Here is a 21,787-nt window from a genome sequence, read left to right on the forward strand (position 1 = left end):
TTGCATGAAAATTTGTTGAGTTTGTTTCTAAATTATTATCATAATGTAGTGTTGTTGAAGTTTGTTAAGTGTTGTTTTTGTTAAAGTTATAAATTTAAATCATTTAAGCTATAATTGAAATTTTTTTCTTCTTGTTGGACACTATTATGAATTTATTATGATTATAAGTATTTTTATTATCTTAATTAAGTTTTTTAAGTTGAAATGGATTATTACCTTTCATAAAAAAAAGGAAAAAAAATAACTAAGTGAGTACTGGACTAACAGGATTATTCTCTCAATCTTATGAATCAAGTTCGGTTCTGTTAATCTTCAAGTTGTTATTGAATAAGACAAGATTATGGATTATCTAACACAATTTTTTTTATAAAAGAGATCAAACTTTAAGTTAGGCCAAAATTTAAAATTATTTAGTCATTTGTGCAGCTCTAAAGCCAGGCATGATGCTTGCTAAGGCCGTACTTGGCCCGGAAATCTGCTCTTTATCTTCAACAAGTCCTTTGCATTGGTAAGTAAATGGCCACGCATAGCATCTCTCTGGAATTTTGAACTTCCATTATATTAATAAATTTGTTTTGGTCACAGAATTATTTTATCAATGAATAAAATGGGCCTTGCTAATTTAATCTCTAATTTTCTCACTATATAAAAAGGAATAAAAATGCTTTGCTAATTAGAAAGGAACAACCTAGGACTCGCTAATTAGAGAGAAATAAAAATATCTCACCACTTTTCTCATTAAATTTAACTCAAGCTATGAAATTAATGTTTTCTCACAAATTTCATATTTTCATCACTAAATCAATTTTTTCCCGATAAATCATGAAGTTTGTGCCCTGTTGTATTTTTTTTTTTTTTTGCTGGGTTCAGTACGGACAAAAAATGGCTCGAAGGTGCAAAACGCCAAAAACACTGATAACATGTCACAAACTAGTAGGCAGGCGCATGAATAATTAATATATATATATATATATATATATCTCAAGAATGCAATTTTTACTAGTTTTTATATATTTCGGAATTGATTATTTACATTTTTTTATCATATTGAAACCATATGACTAGGATGATTATACAAAATATTCAAGTAAAATGATAATGTTCGCATCTAGTGTCACAAATAAACGACTTGTAGTATCTCTATCGTGTGTGTATCCAATCTTCCATTTTATACATTAGTAATTAGTAATATTGTGGCCATAATTAGTTTACCTTTTTTATACACAATCAGTTTTCATTTTAGCAAGGTTTTTTGTATTTTTATTGGTGACAGGTGTCCTCTATTAAAGAAAATCTTGTTCACTACATGGTTGTGCATTAAACTCTCAGTGAGAATTCAAACATTTTTTTAATGTGTATATAGATCTTTGTTACCACAATTCAAATGCAAAATTAAAAATCTTAACATTGCGTTTGACAAGAATGCAAATGACCTATGCTTAGTTATATGGATAAAAAGTTAACTCAAACGCCTGAGAATAAATACCTAACAATAATTATATTGAATCGCGCAACAATCTGAAGTATAATTTACAGCAAAGGGTGTTAAATACGGCGTTAAGCCAGTGAATTCAAATCCATCTCAAAGCTGTAAAATTGCATAATCTTCATTATTCCAGATATGAAGATAGTTTGACCACAAAAAAGCAACAAATAAGATAGGATCGTACAACATCAGACAATCTGCCATGAAACTTTCCGACCTGACATGCTTTCAATAATCGTTTCATCAATCATCGAAACCACTTAGATAACGGATTCAGTTGACTCCAGAATTTGTCATTGAAATGAAAAGATGAAAAACGTTTGCATTAGGTCAACCGTCAAAGATCATCGGTGATGACTAAAACCATATACCCAAATCATGGCTAAACATGGCAAGACATTGTCCTTACGTTAACGAATATCAGTTTCATATATTCACCTTCTCATCCAAACCCAGCTAATAGAATAGTCTTCTCATACTTCATCCCCTCGATATAACTTATATAACCCACGTTTCAAAATCCCATTTCATTCATTCCCCACCATCTCCCTCCAATCCTATTCCATAATCAAGAGCCCTTCTTTCAGGCTTAGTTCAAGAACAAGAGCTTAATTTGGTTACTTGGAACGTACGTACAACAATGAATCTAAGCTGTCTTACCTGCAGCCAGGTTCTTGAAAAGACAGATTCGTACAGGGAGTATGCCTCAGAAAAGGCCAGCCTTAGGAACGTCCGTCGAACGCCGGTGGAGAGAACATGGTCAGGGAATATTGCTCGGGAAGATCAAGGCCAAACACGAGGACTTTTGGTGAAGATCAAGAGAGAACATCGGCGTGCTCACAGTACGGGATCTGCTGCTCTTCCGGGCAGCGTCGAGCCAAGGCTGGTGAGGAGCCCTGGGATAAGAAGAGACTGGAGTTTTGAGGATTTGGCGGGCAAGGATGAAGAGGGAGTCATGTGTCGCTAAACTGATGAAACGTCTCAACAAATTCAGAACCATTCATATCTTTCTTCTTTCTCTTCCTTCTTCAGTGTTTCATTCATTTGTATATCTTGATTCATTTATGTTGGCGCGAGATGACTCAAAAGACGTATATTCAAAGGGGGGGGGGGAGGGTGGTTTGTGCATTGTAGATCGGTGTTTCAAGCGCTTGATACGAATTCATCATGCTGCTTTTTTTTCACACCACCAATTCTTTAGATATCGAGTTTGCAGAGCAATTTCCGCATTACATTTTTAAGCCTTTGGCAACGAAAATTACATTCTATGTGTAAATTTTATTTAAGAGAGCAGCAACGCAATACAAATTAATGGACGCAAATGACAGTGTCTGGGATTTGGAAGAAACAGTTAAATGGCAGAGGCAGACACATGTAACTTGATTCTTTTGTTTCTCGATGACCTGATGATTGCTTGCAATGGTTAATGCAACATCAAACCTTATTCACTTATCACAAAGGGAAGTTTAATGAACGATTCACAACTTTCTGTAAAGATGGTATTCTGATATGGTTCTTGCTAGAAAAAGACCACAGATTCTGAACTAAGCCAGGCATGTCTCCAATGCTCTTCTCCATCTGCAACAGAAAAAAGTTGGCAGAATTACATGGAATAACTTCCTCTCACGAACCGCATTAAAATTCAAGTATTTAACACATTAGGTAATCAGTGGTAATGTGATATTATATTTCTTAATGCAGGCATTATTTTACATTATATAATGTCTATCGTACAATAAGAGACCACTGGGAAGCGTGAATCTTTTTTAAAAAGGGGGAAAATACTAGTTTTTCTTTTTTCTAGCTTCCGCTTTCCAATCTCTTCGACTCAGTACAGTTCTAGGAGTTTCATTGTTAACAACACCAGGAGATCCAGACTGGATTCCAATTTCCTGCGTCAGCTCTGCCTTCCCAGAGGCTAGGTATGCTGCTTCAGGTTCACTGGTTAGTTTTGAAATATGATCTATAGATCCATTAGGTGTCACCTCTTCACGCCTATGAGCATGAGCCCGTCTTGCATCTTTTTTCCAATCTCTATTGCAATATACGCGGCTCATAAAATTTTGATTGCCTTTTGGTCGTGGTTCTTCTTGTGGTGTCGTGGGTGTAATGTCTCTTACCACAGAAGACTTCTTGGTTTCAGCTTCAAGACGCTTACGGGCTCTGTATCTGCGTTGACGCTCTCGATTCTTTAGGCGTCGAGTCAGGATGTCACTTCGGCCTTTAATATGTGCTCTTTGGTCAATAAGCTTCATCGTAGAATTATCTTGTGTACCACCAGCACTCACAGTTTGCTTGTTTTCCATTTTCAGCATCGGGTTAGCATCTGCAGACATCAAGTTAAATAAGACACTGAACAATGATTTTATATGTCTTCCACTCTTTATGCAGATATGTCATACTTACTATTAATGTAAGTTAATTTTCAGTCTACATTAATACATCCTTTATTACCCTCCCCAGCATCCCAGCTAATCACATAATATACTAACCAATGTACAAAGGACATCGTTGCAACTAAATGCCCTAAAGCACAGTATGACTGAAGCAACTTCTCTGGCAAGCCACTGTCTCCCCATTTAGAAAAGAGCCACCAAAACAATGAAAGAAAACAAATGGAAACACGTTATTAAAACCTAAAGAGGTAGAGATAATAAGTTTCTTCGGACCTGATAGTTGTCTGAACATGACAGTTGAGGGGGGGGGGGAGCTTTGTTTGAAGAATTAAGCATGACATACGATGTTATCATGTGCACTGATAAGATAATATAACACAAAATTAAACTAAAACTAATGCCATCAAGCAACTAATATCCTTCAAACAAAATAATCCCCTCAGAGTGACTTTAAAATGGCAACTCTTGAAATTCTGCTTTTCACTTTTCAGAGGAGTTGGCATATAAAGAAACAAGGAAAAATGCTGCTAATTAAAAAAGAAGAAATGCTGCTAACAGCAAGAGAGAGAAGGGAGATGAGATTAAGTTGAAAACTGTAAAGTTTCAACCTTAGCCCCTAAACCTCTTATTTACACTTGTAGATTTGGGCAGCAAGGGGAATGATACAACAAATTTCAGGGCATTCCATAATAAATCCCTGGAATCACTCAATATCATGCACTTCTGATTAGTCCATTGATAGCTCCCTCAATCATATTTGCAGATTAGCCAACACTCCTCTGCCTCTTTCTATTGTTAATAAGTTAATTACGTTTTTTTTTTAATCAACTCAATCAATTATTCATGAACTTGATCATTTAACTCTCTCCTATATGATGGAGCATGGATTTTTTATTTGCCCATCTTGCAAACATTGGTCTACAACTCAAAAAGGAAGCAAAGTGAAATATTGCAGCAATCCAGGCTACTAGTAAACCCTCTGATCAGGACAGCTTCTAGAACTCTTACATGGCAACAACCTCATTAATATTCCTCAGGCTCTTCTCCTATTGACAGCTCTCTAGCATCTTTTTCTTTTTTGATATAGCTCTCTGTTGTCTTTAATCTGTTATATACCTGTTGGCATTCTATTGGCTGCTCTACAAACTCAATGACAAGGCTTCTCTTGGCAATTCTGACCCCTGAAACAGTTATTATACTACTAGTCAAAGACAGTGATATTGCAAACCCCAGAATATTCCCATCAAATATCTCAATCTTCTTTTCCTCTACTTCCTCCTAAATTCTAATTCATTTTTCAGATCACTCAAATATACAAGCATAACAAATATTCTTAAACAAATCAACCTCCCGCTCCTTTCTCTACCTCATTATTCTTGATCACCCAACAATTCTAACAAGCGAAATCTCCTTTATTGATCAATCTTATGACCATAACCAGATCTAAATTAGTGCAAAGACCACACTGAAGATGATACTTCTAAAGTGTCAAGTAGAGCGGCATTACTTGTCTGGAAAATACTCCTAAAGCTGTCTTAAGGATAGTTCATGCAATCAAGCCCTAATTGTAGCCCGTTGTGACCCATACGGCACTATTTGCATCAAATGATCTAGTGATCCTTTCGATTAAATAGGATCAATATTAGTCAACACCATATTTTATAACGTAGACAACAATTAACATCATCTAAGATGAGTACTAGAAGCCACGCATGTCAAGTGATCCTTAAAAACGCATACATTATATTGTGGGTGTAGCGAGCAAAAGCATCAGTAAAAGTCACCACGAATCCCCGCTCCACTGATTCAAAGTCATTGCAAAAGAAAGATAGGCAATCAGCCAGCTCTAACTGCACATAATTCATCTAATTTAAGGCCATTTGAATGAATTGCTAAACTAAGAAGCCGCAACATAATACCTTTGCAAGATAAAGTAGTAGCAATGAAATGAAAATAAAACACAAAAAGAAACTTTTCAGACAACAAGCATGAAGGATTCGGCAGAACAGGACTAAAAAGTTAGCAATAAAACAGCAGAAACTAGAAAGAGAACAGTTACGGTCACGGGATTTCTCGTCCGGTAATCAGAGAAAGATAACCGAAGCTTTAAACGCAGATTTCAATGTAAACTAAGGTGAATTTGAAACTACAGATGCGAGTGACAATAACAAGCACAAAGCTGTCGCATTACCTTCTAAGCGCAGATCTGTACTTGGTCATTGAGATTCTCACACGCCCAGAGTGACAAGAAGCTATCACACGCTAACTGAGAAGAGGCACTTATTTCGGCTGGTGAGAACGGACAAGAAAAATGAAGCCACATTTAATAAACTTATATCAAATAATTGAAGTATTCCCCTCAACATTGGGGTGGTGGCGCAGTTGGCTAGCGCGTAGGTCTCATAGCTTCTGAGTGATCCTGAGGTCGAGAGTTCGAGCCTCTCTCACCCCATCATACTTTTCCTCAAAATCAAAAAAATTAACAAGGAAGAAAATATAGGCCAACGACATGCAATTTCCCCACATGAATGAAGAATGAAGATGGCGGAAGATTCCGACCTTGACTAAACGCAAAGTTGATTAACTTCACCTTATATCAAGAACCGGAGTAGTAGTCCTAACATAGTAATAGAATTCAAAAATTTTAATACTACATTCATCTCAAATTATAAATTATTTTTTAAAGATATTCAACATTTTAAAATATAAAATATTTTGATAAAGATAATAGTCCTAACATAGAAATAGAATTCAAAAATTTTAATACTACATTAATCTCAAATTATAAATTATTTTTTAAAGATATTCAACATCTCAAAATATAAAATATTTTAATAAAGATAAAGTTTCATTAATGATATTTTTTTAATATTACCTTTTTATATATTTTTTGTATTTAATATTCTTTCATAATTGGAGTATTAAATGAAGGATATTTTTAAAAATTTATATTTTTATCTCTAAAAAGTAAGCTTGCAAGGTGTATTTAATGTAATTTATTAAAATGTGTGATTTTATCTAAAAGTATCTCATAATTTATAATAGAGAGAGTAATATATTAAGGCAATATATACTTGAGTCATGAAAAAGTGCTTTTCATAAGAAAATGAGAAATGTACTGAGAAGAAAAATGTCATAACTACAATTTATAGAAGCAATTGAATGATAACTCATGATAATTTAAAATTTCAAGGCATGTTATCGCATAGAAAACAACAATAATTGAATTAGTCTCATAATTGAATGAAAATTTAATTTATTAATCCAATCAAGTCTATAAAATACAATGGCTTAAGTGTTTAAATAAAGATAAAAGTCTCTTCTAAAAAAACTTAAATGATGTAATCTTAGTTAATCTAGAATTTTAAATGGATAGATAGATCATATCCTAATGAATATATTTTATCCTTGTCTGAATTTAAAATTTGAATTTAAAACAAGATAAAACCTAAATCAATTTCCTAAGAAAGAATATTCTCTTACTTAAATTAATTGAACTTATGAACTTGACTATTTTCTATTTTGGATTAGACCCCATATGCTAATAGTTTTTCTAGGCCCTTCTAAAACTCACTGACCATTCAAAAAATCTCTAAATAGTGAATTTAAAACTTTTTTTATTCTTTTAATTCTAAATCTAGTTATTGATCTTCTAATGTCTTGTAATAAATTAAAAGTGCTAAATGTTAGATTTTTACTTATCCCTTGATTCCTATCAACAATTCTACTTTTAATTTCTTTCAAAAAATATTTTTCTGCCAACCAAATATTACGTAAATAATGCATGAATTGCTTGAAAAGGCGTTAGGCCGAGAAACTATTGTTGACTTCAATGAGCTCTCTATTGGTGAATTCATTCATTCAATGACCGTCAAACTTTTTTATTTTTATTTTTTTTTAAGTCCCAAATGAATGGCCATTCCATGCCATTTAGTATTTGGCGTGCAAGCTGTCATTGTGTCCAAACATCAATTATTTCATCTATGGTTGTTTCCCTGCACACTTGCCCTTGCCATGCAGTCTTGGAGGTTAAACTTGGCTCAATCCTTCGCAATCAAGGTAATTGGCTGAATTTTGTTTGTTTTCAATTAATAATAAGCTTTAACCGTGATTTTGAATGACCAGAAATCACAAATTAAAATTAAAATTTATAATTATTTTCTAAAGCTATTTTGGATATCTTCTACTCATTTTGAGAGGCACTATATGCTCTCAAAATGATTGTAATCAAATATGAAATAAATTCTACTTTCATATCATCAACAACAACAAGGCTTATCTCATCAAGTAAGGTCGATTATATGAATTGCACTATACTATTATTATTTACCAAGTTTTTTAAAATATTAATTAAGAGGTATTGGTTAACAAGTTTCATAAGTGTTTTATTTTCTGCTTTCCTCTATCTCTCTTTATAGAATTCAAGATTATTTGTTTCAATTTTCTCATTAGTGCCTCTTGCAGTCTTCTCCTTACATATTTAAACTATCTCAAATGATTTTTCTACCATTTTTTCTTTCAATAAATGTTATACCCACTTTTTCTTGTATATGCTGATTTTGAACTTTATTATGCCTATGTTTTTGCTGACCTTTTAAAGCCCAACATTCACTATCATATATGATTGGTCTTGTGTCAATTTGATAAAACTTTTCTTTAAATTTATTAGATACCTTTTAATAATAAATAACTCCTTTAGCATTTCTTCAATTAAACTACACAGTTTGTATCTTATGTGCATCACCCCCTTTAATTTTTCTATTATGTTGAATAATAGCTTTCAAATATCTAAACTTTTCTGCTTTAAGTATGATTTGATCTTTTAATTTTATTTTTAAATTATCACGAATTGACCTCTTATTAAAATTACAATGTAAATATTTCATCTTACTCCTATTTAGGTGAAAACTTTTTAACTTCAATGTCGTCATCCATAACTCAAGTTTGTAGTTAATTTATTCCCTTATTTATGTAATAAAAACTATATCATTTATAAAAAAAAAAAAGACACGCATTTGGAGTTTTCTTCTTGAACATGCTAAGTCAAATCACCAAACCAGTAAATTTTGCTTTAACCGAAAGGCATTTATCAGGGAGGTTTTGACATATCGATTTAACTGCACTTGTGGTTGTAGTGCCTCACATGCTTCTTGAATTTTATTATTTGCATGTCTAAATATGCCAATCTGTTGCAGACTTAATAAGGGGCATATTCAAGAAGGTCAGAACATATGTAGTTAAACAAGCTTATAATTATATATGTCATACCATCTTTGTTATCTTAATGTGTTTATGTTTGTCCCGTCCTTCCTACACGAGCTGGGACAATACTATATGACAATTTGTGCTCTGTGTCCTCTTCTTCAATTCCAAGTTTCCAACTTGTGTTCCTATTCTTATCAGATTTTCGTCCACTTCATGCATGAAATTCAGTAGCATCAATCGCGTACTTTCTTCATGTGCAACTCCTTTTTCTCCAACTCTATCTTTTACATTTATTTATATGGAATTAATGACTTAGAGGATGTGTGTTAGATTTTATCTATTCTATATTTACTCAACAATTCTCAGTTATTGCCTATTCTTATAAAAAATATATTTTAAAACTGTCACCTTATTGTATGACAATAGGCAACAAGTTTTGCAAAGTATGGCCTCAAATTTAGACAATTTATTGCCCCTTTTTTTTTTTCCGATAAAGCAATTATTGCTTTTGATAAGTGTCCCTCAGATAATACAATGTTAAGACAAAAGAAGCAAAAGCCCATGAGAAAGCCGACAACAAGCAGACTCTACGGAAGCCCAATACAGCAAAGAAGCCCAATAGATCATGTAACAGGCTCAAAGCCTCTATTCTTTTATTCTTTACAAGTACACGTGTCTGTATATTCTTCATCCAAGGGCTCGTAGCCTAGTAACTTTTCAAGGCGGTCTCTGCCTTGGGCTCTGCAGTCGTTATTAATATATTCACCATTTACAGTAATTTCTCTTACGATAATTTTTTTTTTTGGTTAAAGTCAAAGACAATAGTATCCTATTAAATTGTAACAAAATTTTGGACCACCGTTATAAAGTAAACATATTGTAGTCGCTATAGTTACTTGATGAAAAACCCCTTTAAATAATTTTCTTTACCTTTTTTGTGTTTAGTTGTCGACCAGCTATCACTTTTCTTATTTTTAAGGATCTCAAGTGTTAAATGTTTGACCGGATACTTGCAATTTTTTGTGATTGACTTGAATGTTAAATACGTGAACTTGGTTATTAGAAATAAATAGTTTAAAATTTGATCATTATGAATAATTTTTTCCAGCCTTGTATAACATCATTGTTTTTTCTTCCCAAAAAATTACTCCTCAAGTTGCTTTACAATGTCTTCGTTTCTCAGTTGAGTTTGATTTGCTTTGCTTTTGAATTTGGATTTTGTATCTGATTATGGAAATTGACACTTTTGATTATGAAAATTTGGACTTTGATTTTGATTTTTCCATTTGTTGAGGAAATTAAATTAAAAGGACCAGAGGAGAAGGATAATAATGGATGAAGAGGCTGCAGAGTAGAAAAATGGTTGATGGTATCTTATTTTTTCATTAAATTAAACACAACAATATCTTTTTGTTATATATATATATATATATATATATTTTCCCTTGCACAAAACTATCCACTTCTCAGTGACAAATTTGTCTGAAATACTGTCATGACTAAATATTGGCACCTCCTAATAAGGTAACGGAATTATATGTATTCTTTTTTCACAATATATTGTTTTATTATTTTTCGAAAGCTACAATAAATATTTCAATTTTTAAAAATATTTATCATTATATATTTTTACATTTGATTCATAGAGAATGATAAGTAAGGACCTTATAAGAGTATTAATGTCAAATTAAAAACTTTAATATTTAAATATGATAGAATGAATGCTGAAATTTGAAAACATTAATGTTAAAAAGTCTTAATTTGACATTAATATTTTTATGAGAGCTTTATTCGTCAGTCTCTTTTTTATTTATTATGCGTGCTGAGGAATGAATATACGGTTACTATAAAAATAATAATGAATATAAATGACATGTTATATATTGTTGTGGATCTCTTCCACTTGATATTCTGATTGACACACAGTCCAGAAAATTTTCCCCTTACTATCTGTTCCACTTATGTCAAATATCTATGAACACCTCACTATAATGAAAAACATAAAAATATTAAATATTAAATATATATTACTCTACGTGTTAAAAACAAAACTGAATCAAAAGAGTGAATATTACTTTGTTTTGCGATAGATTATTGGCCATCACTATGAGTAATTGGTAAACACGATTGTTGTTCCAAGATGCATATATTCTAAAAATATAATTTGAAATTTAAACTTAATTATTCTATTTGTATTAAAAGGTTTTAAACTTAAATCGAAAGGATTTATTTATGAAAGTATAAATAGCAATGATAGAGGCCATTACCCAAAAACGGCCCTGTTTTCTGTTTTTTTTTTGGGGGCCAAAGGTGCATCTATTAAAAATAAAGAAGGCCAAACAGCAACAGCATTCCGAAGGCAAAAAACAAAGCCCAAACCAGAACAAAAGTCACATAGAGAAATTAAAGCAGCAAAACAGAAAAAACAACAGCAAAAAATTGGAAGCCAATTAGCCAACACCATCTTGGTTAGACACAGCTCCACTATGGCAAGAATTCATCATAGCATCACAAGCAAGAACAAGAGATAAAGGAGTTGGTGGTGTTTCCACCCATCCAACCTTTGCGTGACACAAAGGAAAGAGAGAACCCAGCTTCGGTTGCCATGAGATCTAAGATGTCTTCAATAATGCTTTTGCAAAGCCATTCCCCTTGATCAGCTTGGCCAATATTAACGCAGGATACCAACCTTAGACAGTCACTTTCGAATATCTCCTTCTCATAACTGAGATCCCTAGCTAATAAAAGAGCTCTTTTCAAAGCTAAGCTTCAGACATAAATGCTGGGATGGACTTCACTTTGTTAGCAAAAGCCTATATGAATTGCCCAGCATCCCCTTTACACACTACACCAATAGCAACACCATTACCATGGTGATTTTAGGCTCCATCACAGTTAAGCTTAAGGAACCCAGTGGGAGCGCAGGACCAGGATTGTTTTTGAGTCTTCATTATCTCAATCTTATTATTAGATGAATTAATCATACATACCTTCTAGTACTCAAACACTGCATCTTTGGTTGTCACGATAACAGATTTGGGATTGGGTTCAAGCTGATTAAAGACCTTGTTATTTCTTGCTTTCCATAGCTGCCGTAATAACCAACACATCGTAGCAAGATCAAAATATGTGAATCCACTAGAGGGAGATGTGATAAGAGACCAGCTACCACAATTAGTAATATTTGTCACACTGGTTTTCATCATCAGATCACTCCCAAACTAAACACATCTTGTCCACGGGCAATGGAAGAATAAATGCTTAACTGTCTTAGGCTCAGCTTCACAAATTGGACAAAATGCAGAGCTACCTCAATGTCTTCTAACTAGCGAATCATTGGTTGAAATTGCATTTGAGAGACATCTCCATAGAAAATGCTTGATCTAAGGTAGAGTATTAATCTGCCATAAATTTTTCTAGATGCTGTCATTTATTGGTGATGATGAACTTGTTGAAGTTTTAACCAGAAATCTACTTGTCATGGCCTTTGCAGTTTTTGTAAGCTGTCATTTATTGGTCCTGTACACCTTTAGAACTCTAGCCCATAACTCATCAGGATTGTTCTAAAGGTGCTAGGCAGTTTTTGTAAGGAGAGAATCATTGAAAGTAACAAAGTCTTTAAAGCCCATACCTCCTTCACTTTTTGCGCTCTTAAGATCCTTCCACGCTGTCTAGTGTAGTTTATTGCTGCCATACTTCCACTTCACCGGAAATTAGATATGAGATTGTCAAATTCTTCGCAATTCTTATCTAGAAATTTAAAGCACATCATCAGGAAAGTAGGAATAGCATTAATAACTGCTTTTATCATGACCTCCCGTCCTGCTTGTGACAAAAAGCTTCTACTCCATCCTCGTACCTTCCTACACATTTTTTCTCTTACATATGCTAGAGCTTGATACTTAGTTTTCTCCCAAACACTGAGGATACCTAAGTATTTCTCAGGATCAGTAGAGTCCCTTATCCTCAAAATAGCACACGTAGAAGCTCTAATGGAAGGAGGTGTATTAGAAGAGAAGAGAATTGTAGATTTATTTAGATTAGAAGTTTGACCTGCAGCATCACAGTATTCCTTGAGGATTGTTGAAAGAATTCTGCAATTATTAGCACCAGCATTCATGAAAAAAAGGCATCATCAGCAAAGGAGCTATGAGTAACTTCCGAGCAACTCAAACTCATCTTAATTCCTTTGAGCTGGCACCCTTTGATACTGGTGAATCATACTAGAAAGAACTTCAGAAACCTGGATGACAAGATAGGGGGACAATGGATCCCCTTGCCTCAATCCCTGTCTTGAACTGATAGAGGCCACTTTGCCACTTAATAAACGCAAATTTAATTGGACTGATTCCACACAGTTCATAATCAATTTAACCCATCTACTACAAAAACCAAACTTCAGCGAAGTATGTCTCAAAAAATCTCATTCCACCCTGTCATAAGACTTACTCATGTCCCTTTTAAGAGCAAATTCATATTTCTTGCCAGTACGTTTCCTCCTTGAGTAGTGATAAACCTCTTGAGCAACTATGATATTATCATGTATGAATCTGCCAGGAATAAAAGCACCTTAACTGGGGGACACACACTTATCAAGGAAAGGTTTCATCCTCATGGCTAAAATTTTTGAGATTATTTTGTAAGAGAAGTTGCATAGACCAATTGGACAAAATTGAGATGCAAATTCAGCTTCATCAACCTTAGGAATCAAAGTAATATTAGTGTCATTCAATTTATCCATAGTTTCATTTCCATCAAATAAATTCTTGACCAGTGAAAAAAACACTTTCCCCTACTTTTGACCACGAAGCATGAAGGAATTTACCTAAAAATCCATCAGGGCCAGGTGCTTTAGAGGCATTGATAGAACACATTTATTACACACCTTTTTATGTCAATTAGGACCATTATTAAGGTTTTATTATCTCAAAGTGCACACACATTGCATTAGATTTGAAAATTTGCCTAAGTATTTAGGTTTTGTGTATTAAGGGTATTTTGGTTCAAAAATGAACTTTTGAGAAAATGTATAAGAAAAATTTACAAAATATATTTTTAGTGTAGAAGAAGAGTGGTCAAATTAGATTTTGCAAATTTATTTTAGTTTGAGAGTAATTAAATAAAAAGTTAACACTTTCTCAACTGTGTTAGTTTGACCTATTTTTCAGTTTGCATTTGTGTAAAAATTTTCATATGATTTTATACACCCAAATTATTTTAATAAATTCTCCCTTCTAAATATGAATTTAATTATGCACTTTAATTATATTTTATGATGTCACATGTTATTGAATTGAATTATGTGATTTTTATGACATAAGTGACATGTGCCTTATGCATCAATTAGGCAAATGAAGTCAAAGCTTCATAGGGTCAAGGGCTGAAGCACTTAGGATGTTTTTCTTCTTAATTGGGTGGACTAGATCAGCTTAAACTGTAGATGATACATGGCATTAACTTGACACACATTGGAATTATCTATAAGCCAATTAAAGGGTGCCACCTAGCCAGTTTGACATGGTTTCAAATTTTCTTTTATTTTGTTTTTCTTTATTTTGAATTGAGGATTAATTGAAGGGAAACCAAATAGCACAACCCATACCCTCATTATTGAGATTTACACACACATTTCATTCATCTTTTTCATTCTCTCTCTCTCTCTCTCTCTCTCTCTACTTCATCATATTCTTCATTTTCTCCAACTTTTCTCTACTATTTTCATTTTTTCAATAACCATAACTCCACATTCAGCCATCAAACTTAAAAAATTCTTCCACCTTTTTCTTCTCCTCTCTTAGCCGACCAAACCCCACCCATTTTTGAAGAGATTAAAGCTTGAATTTCACCATTTTCATAGAGCTCAACTTATCTAGGTCAAGCTTCTTGGAGAGCGAGATGGTGATGGTGCCTTCTACCTAATTTCCCAATGGAATCCTAGGAAGGTTGATGGACGAGGAGCATTGAACATCATCATTGGCTAAGCTTAACCTAATCCTCATCCTGTTTCATTTAATTTGTAGACTATGACTTTGGTTGATTTGTAGTTCATCTTGACTTTAGTTTCATAGTTGGTGATGAATGGTTGTATTGGAACATGATTGTCGAATTGATTTTTTTTCTTCATTTAGATTCTGGAATTTTTGGCCACTTGGATTAATTTACATGTGAATATGATTTTTCAAGTGATTTTGGTCTTGCATTAACCTTCATTAGTTATATTTGGTAAATGTGTGATTAAATGCTTGAGTTGCATAGTTTTGTGCTTGAGTTGTATTTGAACCATGGTTGTTTGGGGAGTGAAATTCAATTAAACACTTTGTTAATTTCTAAGCTAAGCAAGTGAGGTTACTTAAGGGTTTGTAATTTAGCACTTAGGAAATTGAATTAGTGAGGTTATGTTGCTTAAGATAGTTGTATTGAGTAATCACTTTTTCAGCCAAGGAAGAAAAGTTTGAGTGAGTTACTATAATTAATTAGAGTTTATGATTCTTCCATTAACAATGTCCTAAGGTTCCTACTTGATAAGGGAAGCCAATCACATACTTTAAAGTTTAGTTTGCACTTTAATTCAATAGCTAATTAGGTTAAAACTTCACTCAAATAATTAATCTATTCATTAAGTTTTCTTGAGTAGGAGTTAGAACCTCCTTCTTGAAAGAAGACTTAGGGTCGGCCTAAGTACTATATTTAGGTTAACTTTAGGTAATTTTGAGGGTTGAGTGACAAACTGCATCAAACGCCAAGACTAAAAGCAGCCACTCAAACCTCCTCCTTGCTTGCTGGGAGTAGAAGTTGGTTGTTTATGTTGTCATCAATCTTGCAATCTAGGCAACTAAGCACTCTGTCAAACGAGCGATGTTGAGAAGCAGCAAGTAAATTCTCATAAAATGCTGTGAAAGTGCTAGCAATATCCACCGTATCATCCAACCAGTGACCTTGCTCATTTTTATCCTCAAAATACTATTCCTTTGTCTCCTTGCTACAGTAGTAAGATGGAAGAACTTTGAATTTCTAACTCCTGTTTGTAACCAACACACCCAAGATCTCTGCCTCCAATATAACTCCTCTCGATCCAAAAGTCTTTCAATTTGATCAGACAGCTCATTGGCCATTTTTATTCTGTCATCAGTGAGTACTCCTTGTTTGCAATCTGCCATTTGCCCCCTGAGTTAGTCCAGATGCCTCTTGTTGTTAGGAAAAACTCTTGAGCTCCATTTAGAGAGAGAGAGAGACAGCTCCTACATATTGTTAATCTAAACAGGAAATCATTAGTGATACAAGGGTCCTGAGTTTCACAAGGACCCCAACTCTCACGAATAACGTGCAGAAAATCTAGATGAGTGGTCCAAAGCTCTTCAAATTTAAAAGCGTGAGGAGTTTTACCAGGATGATGGTCCTATCCTATCGGATCAATATGAAATATCTGTGTTTTGGGGAATATTTCACAGAACATGTCATTCCCCATGGCTTTGCTGAAAATGAGGTTTAATGCATGTGACAGGCTGCATTTACTTAATTTTTCAAAAATATTTAATTCAAACGTTGTTGTCGTGTTAGTTTATCCACCAATTACTGAAAATGACCACCATATTGACTTCCTCCCTAGGGTTGTTCTCCTCCTTGGTCCTTTGAGATTAATAAAAAGAATTGTACAATATATTTATACTCATTCCATTAAAAAATATAAGACATTTTTTAAAAGGTTGAATGTTAAAAAATGTAAAACATTTTGAATTTTTTAAAGTATAATTATTACCTTTTTTAAAAAAGTACACCTATTGAATAAATTACTTTATATTTTTTTAGGATGAAACACTTTATTAAATAGAGGTAAATATGAAAAGATAAGGATTAGCTTAAAAATAAATAACTACTTTATTGAAGGTGAGATTCGATTAAAAATACTTTATCTTTTTAAATGAAGGGAGTATAATTTTTTCTTTCAAATTCACTTAAATATTTTTATTATTTGTAAACTTTATACATAACTATCTTGCTTCAAACACAGAGAAACAAGCTGATATTCATTTTAAGAAACTTCTTAATTAGCTATCAATGTCAGTTAATATTAAGAAAATGAAATAATAAAAAAAATTTATAATATATTTGTAATTGTAATCATTATTAAATATTTTATCATTTTGAAATAAACATATATTATTTTTAAATGGAAATTTTGATTGTCTTTTAAATTAGATTTATTCCTTTACGTTATATTGCAGTGGCATCAGTTAATCGAAATTTGAATACAATTTTAATTAAAAACGACTTTTGACCTATTGTGTATCTTGTACATCTTGTAAACATGTTGATCTTGCTCGGGTCGGAGCATAGTGCGAAGAAGTTTTGATGAATATCCGAAGTAATTAAAATTTCATAGTTTAACTGATAATAATTAATCAGAACAGCTCTAACTAAACCTAATACATACTACTGTGTGCTTTCATGATCTCAACTTGTGCTATTATATTTTACAGCCTAAATATATAGGTTAACAATCTGTGATACCTAAGAATCTAATTAAAAGGATTATGACCAGAAGATATTTACACTAAAATATTGTTATTTATATTTAATACTATTGTATCATAATTTATCCAAAAAAAAAAATATTGTATCGTATTCGAGATTTTGTCTGAGCTCAATTGAAGATAATTTTTCTAAAACTATCTTTTGTATTTACATGAAATTGAACCTAAGACATTATATCTAAACGATTGTAATTCCTTCTAGAAATCTAATACAATCAGTGTCTATTGATCCGATCTATATCAATTTTTTTAATCAAATATATTGAAGTGATATGCTCTCTATCTCTAATACAATTTTGTTTGAAAGATCACCAACATCCATTCATCCATTTTGATCTATTGCCATTATCTAAATTGTCACCCTATTATATAAAATAGTTGTTTCCATATTTTTTTTCCTATTTACAAAATTTGATCCATTGAACAAAAATTGAGTTCTTTAATCAACACAACAATTACTAATTCAAACAAATTTATATATAATTATTTTGAGTCTAGAGACTTGCTTAATTAGTTTCGATAAATTTTGAGACTCAATTCACTTGAACTTTTTTTATCAAAAAAAATCTATATATAATTATTGTAAAAATATTATATTTTTACACCTTACTTAAATAAAGTGCGGGCCCACCAATACTAATTAAAAAAAGTATTTTGGATAAAAGAAAAACTAAAAAGTTAGAGTGAGGTGAAGCACTAGTAATTGTGGCCACTTATTTGTGACTGGAGAGGCAGCGGCAACGGCAACAATAACAACAGCAATAAAAATAATAAAATGGCAAAAGAAAAAAAAAGTATCCCAAATTAAAGATTTAAAACTTAAATTCAGTCGATTAATAAAAAAAAGTGTCCCAAATTAAAGATTTAAAACTTAAATTCAGTCGATTAATAAGTAACTTATGTGGTATAATAAAAATTATTCGATTTAGTCAAATTGTTATAAAATATTTTACCATATAATATTTAAAAAGTATTAAATATTAAATTTTTTAAGGGAACATATGTTATTAGTGTTTTGATCGTCAAGATTGTTTTAAATTTTTTAATAGAAATATATCTGAATAATTTATAAGCAGTAACGAAATTCAATGATATAAGGAAGATGAGTGAATGGAGTCGAATGACTCGCCAAATTTAAATCCTCAAATTGAGCGAATAAAAGAATCTTTGGAGCGTCTGTTCCTCTCACTTTCTTAATTCGTGTGTCATAGTTTAATCTAAGTCCTTCAACTTGCCAACTTGCATGATCAAAAATTGAAAAGAAAAAACTTGCCAACTTGCATGATCCACATCCATCTGCAAAAGCGAATTAAGTCGCTTTCCTCAGACTTTATCTCATTGCTCTTCACGTGCCTCTGGCTCTCCTCCAATCTGTGGTCTCCATTTAAAGCCCTCTTTCATGTCAATGCTTCACTCAAATCCTCCCCTTCAACTTCAACCCTGCATATATATTATTATTAATCCGCATATTCCACCACAAAAAGTCCTCCTTCCACGTCGGATCTTACGTGCCTCTTCGTCATCCCACGCTACTTTCCCAGGAACTTCACTGTTCCTTTCCCAAAGTTGAGGTGAATTAAACCTGTGACTTATCAAGATTAGGATATATCTTCACTTCAAAAGTGTTCATGAGATATATACACATTCATCAATAAAGTACTCACATCAACAGAGTGATTTGGCCCTGCAAACTTGTGAATTATTGCCAAATTTTGTCGACTAGATTCACCTTGGTAGATTCCTTTCCCACTTTTTATCTGCTCTAATTCTGCTGATGATCTTCTATCACTAATGGATCCGCTAGTCTGTTATCCGAGAAAAAATTTGTCGAACACCAATCTCCCACCAGAGAAAAAGGAAGTTAACAATGATGACTTTTATGAGTCCCACTTGAAATAATTAGAATTCATAGATATAAATATAGTAATTTAAAATAAATTTTCAATAAATACCTATGTATGTAATTTATGGTCCCATCTCCATCATCTTTATCAGGTCATAGTCCGAGGCGGAGACTGAATTCGCCGACTCTAATAAATTCTGAGGTTTCTTCTACGAGGTAGAAAACCTTTTCCAGCAAGACACGATTCTCAGGTTCATGGACTTTGGCTTGTAGATTATTGCATTTTAGCTGCAACTTCAACGGAAGCTGATGTTCATCTAATGCAAGACATCATCTCATTATATATAGTTTGATTCTAGATGGAAAATAAATTCAGAACAGCAGTAGAGACCAGCAAGCTGAATAATTGAATATAGTTAGGGAGTAAAAAGATTGTTATGAATAATTCTTATAAGAAAACTATCGAATAGAAATCAAGAATGATAATCGCACAAGCAATATAATTAAAGCCGATGGAAGGGGAAAAACACAAAGAAGTTCAGCTAGTTTTATGAAAACATTCAAAACGTTGGATAGTGAAATTAAGAGAACATGTTTGGGTTGCTTTTACCAAAACGTCTGATTTTTTTTTTTTAATTAAACCCACCTTTCAACATGATTTTTTTCCCCATTCCATCCCAGTATCTTGGAAAACTTGGATATCATTAACCCCTATTCAAGTTAATTCAAACTCCCATTATATGAAATAGTTATTACTAATGGCAGTTTCATAAATATATAATAGATGATACATTTGACATATTTATTGAAACACAACTACATATTTTAGGATTTTAACTCGAAACTTTAAAATAAGTTAATTTAATTTTCTCTCAATTGGGTGAACCAATTTGATAACTAACCATGACATGATTTTAAACACACCCATGGTTATTGTAGGAGATGCATTTCCTCCTTTATAAAGGAGGATACACTACAAATAGGGATTATTAAACTGAATTTAATGATTTATATTTAATAATTTTTAAGAATATAGATTTAATTTACACCATTTAAATTTGCAATGAAAAAACAGTGAAAAAAAAAAAACCGCACTGAGAAGAAACTGATGGATCAATGTTTGACTTGAAATATATAGAGAGGTCAAGTTTGTTACGGGGTAGGGAGTGATAATTGACAATTATCCCTTCCATTAGAAATTGTGCTGTCAGAATTAGGGATATATGGTTGAATGATAAGGGCTCATTTTTTCTTAATCAAATGTCAGGGTTGGATTCCTATTTGGATATGAAAAAATGTCTTTTGGCTAGTTCTCCCACCTTTTGATGCCTGAACATGGGTAAATTTAAATTAGTCTGGACTGTTGTTGTATTTAAAAAATAGTCTATCTAAAATATTGGATGAGTAAGGAAAATAAAAATAAAAGAAATTATCCTATCAGATGGTATAGATTATTTAGCCAGTCCAATTCCGTGTGTGTGTGTGTGTGCTAGCTCCCACATTTTTACAAGTGCCCTCCATTCCAACCTGGAAACTTCATAACCAAACATGGAGACGTTGACCGTATCAGTATCTATGAATAGTGATAACTTTGGCTCTAGAAAATACTTTCTTGTACGCGCTACTACTTACTCTCTCCTGAGAATCCCTTCTTTTGCCATGTCGACTAAGTAAAGATGCTGCAGCCTGGAATTTGAAACTGCATATGTAGGCTTGGTTTTTTTGGGGGGAATATATATTGCTTTATTTAAAAGATAATTTATTAAAATATTTTAATCGAATTTTAATATTTAATAAAGTAGTTATTTATTTTAAAATTAACTATACATTTTTATATTTATTTTGTTTAATAAATTATTTTATTTTAAAATAAATATAAAATAATTTCTGTAATAAAAATTATTTTAAAAAATATAATAGTTATATTTTAAAAAATTAAAAATATTTTATATTTTTAATATTTAATCCTTCCAACAGGGTATGTCCCATCCCATTAAGGGCTCTCGTTATATTAAGTATGATGCAACAATGACCACTGACTACATCATGAGGGCCTATGATTGTGAACGGACGGCCAAGATGCCCGAGTTCTGGCGGTCACAGTTTCTGAGCAATGAGGGACCCATTGAGCACAAGCGTGGGGTTTTAACCTCAAGCTGGAAATGGAAGCAACTAACCCTATGTCAAAGATAGTCACAAATTCATGACGTCTTTTCAACTTTTAACTTCGGTAGAAATTTCATTCCCTGCATTTATTGGCAAGCACAAAATGCATACATTTCAAACTAATTAGAAATGAGAATACAGGCGGGCTGACTTTCAAGAG

At 32.6% G+C, this 21,787-nt stretch overlaps 2 protein-coding genes, 1 long non-coding RNA gene and 1 other non-coding gene across 8 annotated transcripts; 2 read left to right on the forward strand and 2 right to left on the reverse strand.

Moving 5' to 3' along the window:
- Nucleotides 1-1,596: 1,596 nt before the first annotated feature.
- Nucleotides 1,597-2,821, forward strand: LOC129321812 (uncharacterized). Its single transcript, XM_054967724.1, has one exon. It carries the CDS (start codon nt 2,127-2,129, stop codon nt 2,451-2,453), a length of 327 nt encoding a protein of 108 aa, XP_054823699.1. The 5' UTR covers nt 1,597-2,126; the 3' UTR covers nt 2,454-2,821.
- A 328-nt stretch (nt 2,822-3,149) lies between these two features.
- LOC129321811 (uncharacterized) lies at nt 3,150-6,182 on the reverse strand. 4 transcript variants are annotated; one of them, XM_054967721.1, is made up of 3 exons: nt 6,074-6,126; nt 3,979-4,053; nt 3,150-3,812 (listed from the first exon to the last, which is right to left on the reverse strand). In XM_054967721.1, the coding sequence occupies exon 3, from the start codon at nt 3,799-3,801 to the stop codon at nt 3,271-3,273; it is 531 nt and encodes a 176-aa protein (XP_054823696.1). In that variant the 5' UTR covers nt 3,802-3,812; nt 3,979-4,053; nt 6,074-6,126; the 3' UTR covers nt 3,150-3,270. The 4 variants fall into 4 exon arrangements, with proteins under 4 accessions (XP_054823696.1, XP_054823698.1, XP_054823697.1 ...); XM_054967723.1 differs by lacking the exon at nt 3,979-4,053 and adding an exon at nt 5,623-5,732 and having other exon boundaries at nt 6,074-6,104; XM_054967722.1 differs by lacking the exon at nt 6,074-6,126 and adding an exon at nt 5,623-5,664.
- A 67-nt stretch (nt 6,183-6,249) lies between these two features.
- On the forward strand, nt 6,250-6,334 carry TRNAM-CAU (transfer RNA methionine (anticodon CAU)). The gene is given in 2 exon segments: nt 6,250-6,287; nt 6,299-6,334. It is a non-coding gene; the product is annotated as a tRNA-Met (tRNA).
- Nucleotides 6,335-18,721: 12,387 nt separating this feature from the next.
- On the reverse strand, nt 18,722-19,773 carry LOC129321376 (uncharacterized). 2 transcript variants are annotated; one of them, XR_008595989.1, is made up of 3 exons: nt 19,571-19,773; nt 19,283-19,457; nt 18,722-19,200 (listed from the first exon to the last, which is right to left on the reverse strand). It is a non-coding gene; the product is annotated as an uncharacterized LOC129321376 (long non-coding RNA). The 2 variants fall into 2 exon arrangements; XR_008595988.1 differs by having other exon boundaries at nt 19,283-19,773.
- Between the last annotated feature and the right edge of the window lie 2,014 nt (nt 19,774-21,787).

Source organism: Prosopis cineraria, unplaced genomic scaffold, assembly GCF_029017545.1.
Source record: "Prosopis cineraria cultivar Desert tree isolate PC_DT_omini unplaced genomic scaffold, ASM2901754v1 PC10, whole genome shotgun sequence".
In the NCBI taxonomy this organism is placed as follows: Eukaryota; Viridiplantae; Streptophyta; class Magnoliopsida; order Fabales; family Fabaceae; genus Prosopis; species Prosopis cineraria.

What these genes read in the sequence shown, in the direction of transcription:
- LOC129321812 (XM_054967724.1), top strand. Translation starts at nt 2,127, where the DNA reads ATGAATCTAAGCTGTCTTACCTGCAGCCAGGTTCTTGAAAAGACAGAT.
- LOC129321811 (XM_054967720.1), bottom strand. Translation starts at nt 3,801, where the DNA reads ATGCTGAAAATGGAAAACAAGCAAACTGTGAGTGCTGGTGGTACACAA.